At 33.9% G+C, this 13785-nt stretch overlaps 1 protein-coding gene across 2 annotated transcripts in view; it reads left to right on the forward strand.

Moving 5' to 3' along the window:
- The window catches only part of LOC136043877 (protein eva-1 homolog C-like), a 268061-nt gene that overhangs the window by 174120 nt on the left and 80156 nt on the right, over positions 1 to 13785 (forward strand). For both annotated transcript variants that reach the window (XM_065728853.1, XM_065728863.1), the window contains exon 6: positions 13239 to 13433. In XM_065728853.1, coding sequence (XP_065584925.1) covers positions 13239 to 13433 — 195 coding nt within the window. The remainder of the gene's footprint in view (positions 1 to 13238; positions 13434 to 13785) is intronic.

Raw genomic sequence — 13785 nt, forward strand, 5'->3', positions numbered from 1 at the left:
ACGAAATTCAACATTTTTACAGATAGGATCTTAAAACCTCTACAGTAGAGTTCTCTGATGTGCTCAATCTGATGGTGTGATTTTCATTAAGATTATATGACTTTTAGGGGGTGTTTCCTCTTTGTTTCTAAAATACGGCAAATTTTCTCAGGCTCCTAACTTTTAATGGGTGGGACTAAATTTGATGAAACTTATATATTTAAAATCAGAACTTATATATTTATATATTTAATTATATATTTATATATATATTTAACAATGTTTTTCATCAAAACTTCGTTTTTTAGAGTTTTGGTTACTATTGAGCCGTGTCGCCTCTTACATACAGTTCGTAACCACGATCTGTTTGAAAGTTGTCATTTTTGCAATAAGTGGAGAACTTCTATTCACTCAGCTATAGTTCCAAGGGAGCAGTAACCATAACCAACTCTTCATCCTATATTCATTTCCCAAATGAAAAGAGTCTAGAGCTTAAATCCATATTTCAAATGTTCGTCCAAACCACCTGGAGCACTTCTCAATAAAAGTTAAAAAAAAATTGGCGTAAAAACACCTTTTTGAGCCTTTAAGAAGTTTCCTATAAATGACTTTACTGGTGTGCTACTTCATGAAGTTTCCTTCAGGAAGTTTCCTAATTCATGGTGTGCTACTATTTAATAATCTATACCAATTCATTTATTGGACATAAGTCCCATAACAACCAGATATTTTTGATGGGCTCTAAAATTGTTTATAGCCAAATGTACCACGTATTAGTGTATTTTCTACGCTTTGAAGGTTATGTAAACAGTCTTTCAATAGTTTTTAGAATTTTTCTGTGTTTTTGAATTGACTTAAAGTAATATTTTACACCATGTGTGATTTTTATACAGCGTCGTTCTCTAAGTAATTTGTGGAAAAAAAAATCTGAAAATACCTATTAGTTCTATTAAAGTGCAAGCTGAACTTTAATGCTATGAGTGGAGGCTGCTGGACCCCCGCAGAAAGTTTAGCCTGCATATAAAGGGTTTCATTTCTATTTCTTCTTCTTTTTGTGGGGGAGAGTAGTGTGTGATCAATGTTAAAAACAATGTCTCTCCTATTCCTTGATTAAATAAAAAAAAAAAAATTTTTAGCTGAAAGTAAGGAGCGGCATTAAAACTTAAAACGAACAGAAATTACTCCGTATATGAAATGAGTTGTCCCCTCTGCAATCCCTCACTCTTTACGCTAAAGCTTTTAATTGTTTTAAAAAGTAGAATTGTGGCAAAGAGTCAAACTTTAGCGTAAAGAGCGATAGATTGCGGAGGGGACAACTCATTTCATATACGGAGTAATTTCTGTTCGTTTTAAGTTTTAATGTCGCTCCTTACTTTCAGCTAAAAAAATTATTTTTTATTTATTTAATTTCTGAACGTTTTTGAATTAATGCATGTTTCGTTTTGGCTCTCCGCACATAAATTATTAAAATGAAATTTGTATATTAATTCTTTTTTTTTGGCTAAATGGCTTTCTCATAGTTTTGATCAAACGATTTTGAGAAATAAGGTGTGGAGAAGGAGGCCTAGTTGCCCTCCAATTTTTCGGTTACTTAAAAAGGCAACTAGAACTTTTAATTTTTAACGAACATCTTTATTAGTAAAAAATATACGTAACTTAAGAATTAACTTACGTAACAAACTTTCATAACCTTATATTTTTATTATGTATACGAGGGGGTTTGTACCCTCGTTAATACCTCGCTCTTTACACTAAATCGTAAGTTTTGTCCCAATTCTTTAAGAATGACCCCTGAATCAGAAAGGCCGTAGAATAAATAGTTGAAATTACTAAAAATACTTTAGCATAAAGAGCAAGGTATTTATCTCCTCCTAAATACCTCGCTCTTTATGCTAAAGTATTTTTAGAACCCCTCATATGCGTAATAATCTCTGTTCGTTTTAAGTTTCAATGCTACTTCTTCCTTTCATTTGAAAAAACGTTTTCATGTTTATTTTTCATTGTTTTCTTATAGTAATGCTAGAGAATCCTGCGCCCTTGTCATTGAATTTTTCTTCCCCCATGACAGATTCCTCCAAGCAAAGATCCTCCAACATAGCCCCCTCTCCTCAGCCCCACCCCCAAGCAAAATAAAATCCCCCTGAAAACGTCTGTACACTTCCCAATAACCATTACTATATGTAAACACTGGTCAAAGTTTGTAACTTGCAGCCCCTCCCCCAGGGATTGTGGGGGAGTAAGTCATCCCCAAAGACATAGTTATTATGGTTTTCGACTAGGTTGAACAAAATGGCTATCTCAAAATTTTGATCCGTTGACTTTGGGAAAAAATGAGCGTGGGAGGGGGCCTAGGTGCCCTCCAATTTTTTTGGTCACTTAAAAAGGGCACAAGAACTTTTCATTTCCGTTAGAATGAGAATTCTTGCGACATTCTAGGACCACTTGGTCGATGCGATGACCCCTGGGAAAAAAAAAAAAAAAAAAAAAACCAATAAACACGCACCCGTGATTTGTCTTCTGGCAAAAAATACAAAATTCCACATTTTTGTAGATAGGAGCTTGAAACTTCTACAGTAGGGTTCTCTGATACGCTGAATCTGATGGTGTCATTTTCGTTAAGATCCTACGACTTTTAGGGGGTGTTTACCCCTGTTTTCCTGAATAAGGCAAATTTTCTCAGGCTCGTAACTTTTGATGGGTAAGACTAAACTTGATGAAACTTATATATTTAAAATCAGCATTAAAATGCGATTCTTTTGTTGTAGCTATTGATATCAAAACTCAATTTTTTAGAGTTTTGGTTACTATTGAGCCGGGTCGCTCCTTACTACAGTTGGTTACCACGAACTGTTTGATATAGTAAACAGGTATTCATGTAAACCCTATTTTCCCTTTTGTATGAACTGAATGGTTTTATACTACCTGTCATAAGTAATTGATATCATAATTATTTCTTAATTACTTATAATTAAGTAAGTATTTTAAGTTGCTGTCTTTCGATAACGAACTGACTTGACCGACTGGTCGGATATAATCCTCCCTGAAAAAATCAAGCACCTCCTCACGGAATTTTGAAGCATTTTTGACAAGGGAATTTTACGGTGAAGATTTGAGAGGTCGTAAAATATACAAATGTTTTATGAAATGAAAAAAAGAAAATATACCTAGTTTGCGTTAAAAGTGAATTTATATGACCAGACTTAGTTAAGTAGTCTTCACATTTTGATTAAAATTGCAATAAAGAAGAGAATAAGAAACAATTTCTATAGACTCGTGTCTTTCTAATTCGGTTTTCCCTCAGACAATCAAAAGAATCTCCTCGTGTCAAACCTAGTTTAGTTATTGTCAAATTTCTCCAAGCCCATGAGTCAAAGGATTTTCTAACTTTTTTAGTCTACAAACATAGATAAGGAGGCACTTTTCTTCAAATGATTTTCCTTTCTTTCTTCTCCTCCTCTTATACGACTAAATGTCGACGCATAAGTAAAAATGTACTAAGTTCAAAAGAGAGAAACAAAAATTGAAGTTAGAAGTCTTCTATGTAAGAGATCAACTGCGACACATATTGCCATTTGAATTGGTTGAAATTCAAAAGCAAGACCCTCAGAGGCCATTAATCATGTAACCGGGCTGATTGTATACGTTTAATGCATCTCACCAGAAAATACGGGGAATATAAAAAGTGTGTTTGTGATTCTGGACTGTTGGGTGATATATAAGGCTGGCTAATGAAAAGCGGTGTGACACAAACACCTTTCGTCTTGGTTGCTAGTTTAACGTTCCTCGCAAACAAGCCAATGAGGTTTTAAACAGGCAGAGTTATCTGTCTCTCTAGAATTACTGTCTAAATTATTGAACCTAAAGTATTAATTAATACAGTTTTGAAGAGACAGTTTTAAAGAGTTTTACATGTCTCTTTAGGGTTTATGCATCCTTGTGCTTGCACTGAAGGCTAGCTCATAATCAAAGGAAGCCCATCTCATGGGCTCTTGTGTCACTTGGGCAAAATGGCTTCACTGCCGGTCTTCGGCACGGCTACGCGGCATGCCTTTACACATTGATTCTCATTGTCGCTTGTCTTCTAATCGAGGCTGCTGTCCCAGTGAAGAAGCAGGTTGATTAAAATCATCCTTCAATTCTTGTATTTTCTTGTAACCTTTGGCATACTAGATTGTGTCTCACAATATTTCTTCCAGGATATCCATAAGGTTATGAGAGATTCAATAACTTAAAGGATGTATAAGGCGTTCTTCAACAGTTTCATAAGGATCTAAAATGTACATTTTGTTATATGAAGGTAGTTCAAAATCACCTTCAGGGGTTTGTGATAGATACGCCGCAAAATTGGTTTTGTGATAAACTTTTCCAGCTACTTTGGTACCCGAGCTAATTCCTTTGGAAATTGTGGAGGTAGTAATCCAATTCGACCAGGCGAACAGCAGCCTTCAAATGAACCACCTTTGTTTACTACTCTTTCATCGGAAAAGGAAAGGGCTCCCTAGTGAATAAATCCAACGTTGAAGGGTCTAGAGGATATGTAATTAGCACATGCTTTACAGTATATTAGTGGTTTTTACTGGGTTTTGTGCCAAAGTTTATTGGTGTCGAAGATTAGGGTGGCCTTGTTCATCTCACGTAAAATTCCTTTCTTCTTCATTTTATTTTTAACTCGTATAGCTTCTTGGTGTCCTTGTCTTGTAACAGCCTGTGTTCTTCACTTTCATTTCTGTCATGTTCTGGTATTCGCTTTTGTGTGTCTGCTAACCACATAATTTTTCGTTCTTCACTTTCATTTTTTACACGTTCCGATTCTTACTGTCGCTTGTAATTCTCACTTCCGCCTATCTTTTAACCGTATATTTCTTTGTTCTCACTGTCCCTTATCTTCTAACCACATCTTTCTCTATTCTTCACTTTCATTTTTTATTTCCTCTGATAATCGTTGTCGCAAGTCTTGTAAAGACATTTTTCTTTGTATTTTGTCACTTTTTTATTTTGTCACTTATATTATAACTGCATGTTTCTTTGTTCTTCACTTTTATTTTGACTCGTTGCGATTTTGTTTTCACAATTTACCTATCCTAACCGCATGTTTCTTTGCCTATCATTTTCATTTCTCATTACTTCAGGCATTTTTTTGATGGCCTTTACCTTTGCTTCTCGGATTAAACTTATCACATTTGATGGTCTATGTGTTTCTCATTTTCACTCATTGTGAATTTACATTTTCAGGTCATTTTCTGGATCTTGTCTCATTTGATAGCCTAATTTGTTCATTTTAAGCAATTGTTGTTTTTGTCCTCTATGTATTATGAAACTATATATATATATATATATATATATATATATATATATATATATATATATATATATATATTATATATATATATATATATATATATATATATATATTCTGGCACCAAGGTGATATACATCACACTTTTGAAGTAAAATCAGAATGGAAATTTTATCAAACGCCTTAGAAAAATCTGTATAAATACAATCAAACATGAGACCTTCATCTGACATCCTATGGAAGTCAGTAATTACTTCCAAAAGCTGTGTATTACACAAGCGCTTTTTACGGAAACCGTGTTGAGATGGATGCCAAAGAAGATTTGATTTGAAATAATTTTGTATTCTCTTGACAATTAGTTTTTCCATAATTCTGGAAAAAAGCCTAACCTAGCCACTCTACACCTTCTTCTATCAGCTTTCTTATTTTCAATATTTTATTGAAATGCAGTCAATAATATGAACAACAAAAAATTTACCAATCTGTGTAGTGTTATGGCACTTGGTATTAACCAAGTGACATATAGCAGTCGCCAATTCTGTCGGTCTGTCGGTCTGTCTGTCGGTCTGTCTGTCGGTCTGTCTGTCGGTCTGTCTGTCGGTCCCGGTTTTGCTACTTTAGGCACTTCCAGGTAAGCTAGGACGATGAAATTTGGCAAGCGTATCAGGGACCGGACCAGATTAAATTAGAAATAGTCGTTTTCCCGATTTGACCATCTGGGGGGGAGTGGGGGCCCGGTTAATTCGCAAAAAATAGAAAAAATGAAGTATTTTTAACTTATCAGCGGGTATTTGGATCTTAATGAAATTTGATGTTTGGAATGATATTGTGTCTTAGAGCTCTTATTTTTAATCCCGACCGGATCTGATGACATTGGGGGGAGTTGGAGGGGGAAAACCTAAAGTCCCGGTTTTGCTACTTTAGGCACTTCCAGGTAAGCTAGGACGATGAAATTTGGCAAGCGTATCAGGGACCGGACCAGATTAAATTAGAAATAGTCGTTTTCCCGATTTGACCATCTGGGGGGGGGAGAAGGGGCCGGTTAATTCGGAAAAATAGAAAAAATGAAGTATTTTTAACTTATGAGCGGGTGATTGGATCTTAATGAAATTTGATGTTTGGAATGATATTGTGTCTCAGAGCTCTTATTTTAAATCCCGACTGGGTCTGATGACATTGGGGGGAGTTGGAGGGGGGAAACCTAAAATCTTGGAAAACACTTAGAGTAGAGGGATCGGGATGAAACTTGATGGGAAAAATAAGCGCAAGTCCCAGATACATGATTGACATAATCGGAACTTATTTGCTCTCTTTGGGGTAGTTGGGAGGGGGGGAGTAAGTCTTAAAAATTAGAAAAATGAGGTATTTTCAACTTACGAACGGGTGATCGGATCTCAATGAAATTTGATGTTTAGAAGGATATCGTGTCTTAGAGCTCTTATTTTAAATCCCGACCGGATCTGGTGATGGGGGCGGGGAGTTGGGAGGGGGAAACCTAAAACTTGGAAAACACTTAGAGTGGAGGGATCGGGATGAAACATGGTGGGAAAAATAAACACAAGTCCTAGATAGATGATTGACATAAACGGAACGGATCCGCTCTCTTTTGGGTAGTTGGGGGGGGGGGGTTAATTCTGAAAAATTAGAAAAAATGAGGTATTTTTAACTTACGAATGGGTGATTGGATCTCCATGAAATTTGATTTTTAGAAGGATATCGTGGCTCAAAGCTCTTATTTTAAATCCTGACCGGATCTGGTGACATTGGGGGAAGTTTGGGGTGGGGAGACCTAAAATGATGGGAAACCCTTAGATTGGAAGGATTGGGATGAAACTTGGTTGGAAAAATAAGCAAAAGTCTTGCATACGTAATTTACATAATTGGAACGGATCCGCTCAATTGCGGGGGGGGGGGGGTAATTCTGAAAAATAAGAAAAATAACGTATTTTTAACTTACGAAGGAGTGATCGGATCTTCATGAAACTTCATATTTAGAAGGACCTCGTAACTCTGATATCTTATTTTAAATCTCAACCGGATCAAACGTAATTGGGGGGGGGACAGTTGGGGGGACCGGAAATCTTAGAAAATACTTAAAGCGGTGAGATCAGGATGAAACTGGATGGGAAGAATAGAAACCTGTCTAAGATACGTGACTGACATAACTGGACCGGATCTGCTCTCTTTGGTGGAATTGGGAGGGGGGAGGTAATTTTGAAAATTGAGGTATTTGTAACTTACGAAAGGGTGACCAGATCTTAATGAAATTTGATATTTAGAAGGATCTTGTGCTATAAAGTTTAACTTTAGGTTCTGACCTTCTCACAAGTGCCAAATGAGCTCTTGGCTCTTCCGACCTCGTCCAAATGAGCTCTTGGCTCTTCCGACCTCGTACCATATGAGCTCTCGGCTCTTCCGACCTCGTCACAAGTGCCATATGAGCTCTTAGCTCTTGTTAAACTTGCATGTAGGTCCATAAAGATGTGTCTGTTTAGTTTTGTAGTTTTAAATTCTATTAATTAAGAAGCCTGCTCTGCACTATATTTATCATATGTTCATAAAAATGGTGTGCAAATGTAGGCCTATGTATTGCAGAACTTTACTTTAGCAAATACATGGCCAGACACACAGTTGTTGACACAGAAGCTAAACTTGCATATGAAAGCCACTTTAAAAGCTTATAAATCAGAATTTAATAAAGTTATATTACCTGAAACATTTTCTTTGGTAATTGTATAGTTTCATCACAAGCTGTCTAAACTGGAAACTATGCTGCAAAGCAGCATAGTTTCTTAACTAATTCATCTATTTAGATGTTCATGTATTGCAGTAGAGAATTAATTATCTACCTAGTTAGATACTTATCCTATCTACAATTTGCAAAGATAATTATCTGCATTGTTGAATAATATGAAGAAGGCTAAGACAAAGTATTATCCATCTAGTTAGATTTTCATGCTGTACATAAGGAATATAATTGTCTAGCTAGTTAGTTATTATCACCAAACTACATAGAGAATTTACTTATCTGCCTAGTTGGATATTATAAGAAAAGCTAGGATAAAGTATTATCTACCTAGTTACTTGTACTACTAAACGTAAAAAACGTTCGAGAGGACATAGGAAAAATAATAGAAAAAATGAATTAGATTTACATATGCTTTCTATAGATCTATGCCAGCTACTTGAATCTAGGGGTATGATTTCTGTAATAAAATGTCTAAATAATTTATCCAAGAGGAATTTAATCAAACTTTTCTGGATTGTTAAGAATAATACAGCTCTTGAATATAATTTTAAAGTTATATGCGATACAATTTGCATTCTAACTAAAACGAAATTTATTTCAAAAAAGAAAAAGTTTGATAAGATTGGTAATAAGGATAACAGATTATATTTACCTATTAATTTTACTTGTAAGCAGATTGAAGATATTAATTTACCGGAAATTTTAAATCAGCGGGATGTGAAACAGGCCCTTCCTAGTTATTTGAATTATAATGATAGTCCAGTTTTAACTTATAAATTTTCAAAAAATATTGGGCAAATTATTTTTAATTATAATTTAATACTTAAAAGATTAGATAGTGACATAAATTGGAAACCGGTTTGTAACTGTAAGCAACTTGGCCCATTTGTAAATCCCACCTACAAACATGTTATAACAGAGGACTTGTCAATAATTAAGCAAGATGATCTTCAAATTATAATCAATAAAGGGGCTAATTTCCGTCTTTCTCATCATCTGAAACCACCGAGAGTTCTTGATGGCTTGGAAAATGATTTTGATTTATTTATTGATAAGTGGTGTAAGAAAGAGAATAAAAATAAGAGAGTTTTCAAAGTTGGAAGAATTTAATTATTAGTAGAATACGAAAAAAATATATTCTAACTTAAAAAATAGTAACACTAAATCATTATTTTATAATGCCAAGATTAAACAAGCAATTGCTAATCTACAGAATGAATTTGTAATTGTGCCGGTGGATAAAGCTAATAATAATTTTGCCATAATTTGTCAGAAGCTGTATTGTGATATCTTAAAAAGGGAGCTATGCACAACTAATGTTTACGAAAAGGTAAATTTAGAGGATGAGAATTTAATTGAAAAGACTGAAGAAATACTTTTAACAAATTTTAATATTAAATAAATGACAATGAAAAAAGTTCCCTTTCCTATATTGGACTGTAAAATTTCATAAGAATCCACCTAAACCACGGTTTATTGCTGGAGCAGCTAAATGTCCAACCCACATTACTGCTACTGACCTCTCTTTAATTTTAAAGGAAAATATAAATAAACTTAAAACCTATTATTCTGGTATTAAAAATTTTCGAATTTTAATCCATATTGGTGTGTTAATAATTCACTGCAGGTGATAGATTCTTTAACAATGGTTTCAGCTAAAAGAATTGAGTCTTTCGATTTTGCGAAAATGTATACTAATTTATCACTGTAGTGTTAGATAATTTAAAAATGGTTATCAAGAAATCTTTCCTCTTATCTAGTAAAAGGTTCTTAAAAATAGACACTTATAATAAAAAAGCTATATGGACAAATTGCTTTAAGACTACAGTTAGCTTGAGATGTTACAGCTTAGATATGATTTTTGAGTTATTAGAATTTGTTTTATACAATACTTATATAAGATTTGGTGGTGATTTGTACAAGCAAATCGTGGGAATTCCCATGCGGGGGGGGGGATGCCAGCCCATTTATAGCTGACTTGTTTTTAAGTCAAATAGAATATAAATATATGATGGATAAGAATAATCCAAGTAATTTAAAACCATGTTTTGTCAAATAATACAAGAAATTTAGATGATATTTTGGTCTTAAATTGTAAGGATTTCATTGATATTTCTAAAAATATATATCCATCAGAGCTTACTCTTGAACCTAGTCATGGCGCTGGTCTTGAAGATCATTTCTTAGATTTGAATATTAACATTTCTGATAATAATAAATTAAGTTTTAAAATGTATAATAAAACGGATGATTTTGATTTTGAATTGATTAGTTTCCCATTCCCTGAAAGTAATATACACTCAAATATCACATATTCGGTGTTTTTTTCACAGTTACTTCCTTATGCACGGATTTGTAGTAATTATATTGATTTTAAAAATAGATGTAAAACCTTAGGCCAAAAATTGATATTATGAGGTTTTTCTGCAAATAAATTAACTTGGCAATTTAAAAAATTTAGTTTTCATTATAACGAACTTTTAAAAAAATACCAAAAAAATTATCTGGAAATACTTAGGGAAATTTTCGGCTAATTTCGGAGGTTCGCGAAAAGTTGATGCAGCGCCATCTATTTTGAATTGTGTTTCTAATAGAGCGGATTTTTCAAAAATAGTCACATGGTAATGATGAATTCTATAATTGTTTAGTTCATTCAGGTTTTTTGCAAAGAGTTAATATTTGTGATTTGGTAAAATTTATCACATTTAGTTTACCTATTGTTGCTAAAAAGAGGAGAAGCTTGTTTTGGTGTTACTTGGTTGTTCTACATTTGCTGGGTTTTTTTTTCATAGGCATGTATTTTTAGGGTGGTACCTGACACGGGGATGCCATGGATATTCTGTGGTAGGCACAACACTTGACTGGGTAGAGAATTTAAAGTGCCGAAACCCTATAGGCAAGTGTATTCTCCTGATGAGCCCTTGTGTTGGGTTATTGCCTCTGAATTATTTGTCTTTACTGTTTTTATTGTTTGGTAAATGACGACTTATACTTATTGACGACATGACTGCCTGTCCATGGATCATTCTTTATGGTTGATTGTGTATGGCTATGCTGTTTGACCTATGTGGTTGTATGGATGAGTAGGGTTAAGGCCTCATTTAAGTGCTGGTCTATATTAATCACTAATTTAGGAAAACAATTTTCCCTTTCTCCTTGTATCTCATTTCTTTTTTTTTTTTTTAATGTGTTTGTTCTTTTGCATTGATGATTTCTCTTTTCGTTATATATATATATATATATATATATATATATATATATATATATATATATATATATATATATATATATATATATATATATATATATATATATATATATATATATATATATAACTTGGCAGGCAGTCTACTATATATAGATTCTTATTGTCGCTTGTCATCTAACCGCAGAAAATTTGAGCCTTTTCTTTATGTCATGACATTACCACAGATTTAATACATTGTGTACGGCTATGCTGTTTGACCTATGTGGTTGTATGGATGAGTAAGGTTAAGGCCTCATTCAAGTGCTGGTCTATATTAATCACTAATTTAGGAAAACAGTTTTCCCTTTCTCCTTGTATCTCATTTCTTTTTTTTTCTTTTTTTTAATGTGTTTGTTCTGTTCCATTGATGATTTCTCTTTTCGTTATATATATATATATATATATATATATATATATATATATATATATATATATATATATATATATATATATATATATATATATATATATATAACTTGGCAGGCAGTCTACTATATATAGATTCTTATTGTCGCTTGTCATCTAACCGCAGAAAATTTGAGCCTTTTCTTTATGTCATGACATTACCACAGATTTAATACAGCTACCCTGTGAAAAATACAAATTCCTTTTTAAAGTCGTGCCCTATTTAAATTGTTTTTGTGGCCAGTCATGGCTGTTCCTTGGTTTCGAACTGTAGATTTTATTGCCCGTTTTGTTCATCTTTACCCTAGAAAGTTTTTTCCACGCCTTTTGCTTTAGTAGTTTTGATTCATAACTCATCTCATTTAATTTCTTAAGACATCATGGATAACAAATATGTCTTTTTCAATTTTTAAACACAGATAAGAATTCAAAAATTCGTTTACAGTTCAGTGTGATTCTCAATGTCGTTTGTTCCATTTCTGTTGCCGTGTTCCTGGTATTGGTTTTTTCTGTGTTGTTTCCAAGTTTAGGTTGGGTATGCTTAGGTATGTTAATACATTTGTTTCGAATAATTTACACAAATTCTATGGAAGCCTTAGACTGTTTGTCTCATCTTGTCTTGTGTCCAATCTATGTCCAATCTTGTTTTGTAATTCGATAACATGTGAAAAAGCGAATAGGGTATAATATCTGGGCACAGCTTTTGAAGATTTTGATTCTCCTCAGAAGGAGCTTTCACCCTAATAGAGCCCCCTCCCTCGAAAAAAGACTTGAGAACACAGAAAGCATGGGCAGGCTAAATAGTTACCAGGACGTTTTTGTTTCATAACAGATTCAAAAATAATTTATTGTACATTTGGTATCGGGAAAAAGTATTTTTCATCGATTAAGGAACACAAGGTGTTTTAGGCCAAGGGATCTCAAAGTTTGAGGTAGAGGGCAAGGGCATTAGAAGTCGGGCCCAAGGACCGACTGAGCAAGTTTTTGCTTTTGATTGGCTTGAAATTTCTATCTGCAAGCTCGTAGGACCAGAGGACTATTCGGGACTTTTGTTGACTAGATTTTAGGTCGGAGACACGGATCAACCCAAACGGAACCCTAAAAAAGGGTCACACAAATTTTTCTGATTCACTTAGCGTTCGTATCGTCATGTTCTTGGGCTGTTAGGAAACACATTTTTGCGCCAAGGGACCACAAATCTTAATAAAAGGGCAAAGACTCCTGAAGGCCCAAAAACAAACTAAACAAGTCTTTGCTTCTTATTGATTTGAAGTTTGTCCCTACGGGGTCTTGGGACAAGAGAATACTAGTAAACACCAAATTTTAGGACATGGACACGAACCAAGCTAAATAGAACCCTAAGCCCTACCAACTTCTTCTAACTCGCTTAGTTCTTGTTTTGTCAATTTCTATGGCCAAGAGGACCCCTAAACAAAAAAATGACGAAAAAGAGTAGCTCCTCTGTGAAGAATTTTGAACTCAGAAAGAGATACATATTGTTTTGTTTTATTTTACTTAGTTGCTTCTGGTTTGATTTACTTAAAAGCATAATTTAATTACAGTTTCCCGTAAAATTTTGAAGGACCAGTATATCTCTGATCTCGAAATTGAAGAGGATTCTAGAGAGTATAAGGAACACGATTTGGATCCCTTTCCTCTTGGTCCTGTTGATAATGGACTATCTGTCCAACGCGTGAGTTCTGACGCAACAGAATCTTCTGAAATTGGAGGAATAACAAATTACAGAGAACCGTTGGGTAAGTTTTTTAACCTTGTTATTTCCATGTTTAATACACTGTAAGAAGCCTGATACGTGGATATGTTTGACCCTATATTTGTATTACACCTGGTCTTTAATTTTCAATATATTGTTGTCCTGTGTTCTCCAAGTTTTCCAAGCAAGTTTATTTTTAGACAAAAAAAAAAAACAATAAACCCATTGAGAAGGGATGTCATGCATCTGTTTTTGTTCAATTTTTTGCACAGATCCAGGATCAAAGCATTGGTGTGTATTTTTTATTTATTAGTAATGAAATCAACATCTTGAATTCCACATATTATTATAACATATTTTGGTTAACATATTCATCATCAGCACCATCAGTTTAA

This window comes from Artemia franciscana, chromosome 1 (assembly GCF_032884065.1).
Source record: "Artemia franciscana chromosome 1, ASM3288406v1, whole genome shotgun sequence".
Taxonomy (NCBI): Eukaryota; Metazoa; Arthropoda; class Branchiopoda; order Anostraca; family Artemiidae; genus Artemia; species Artemia franciscana.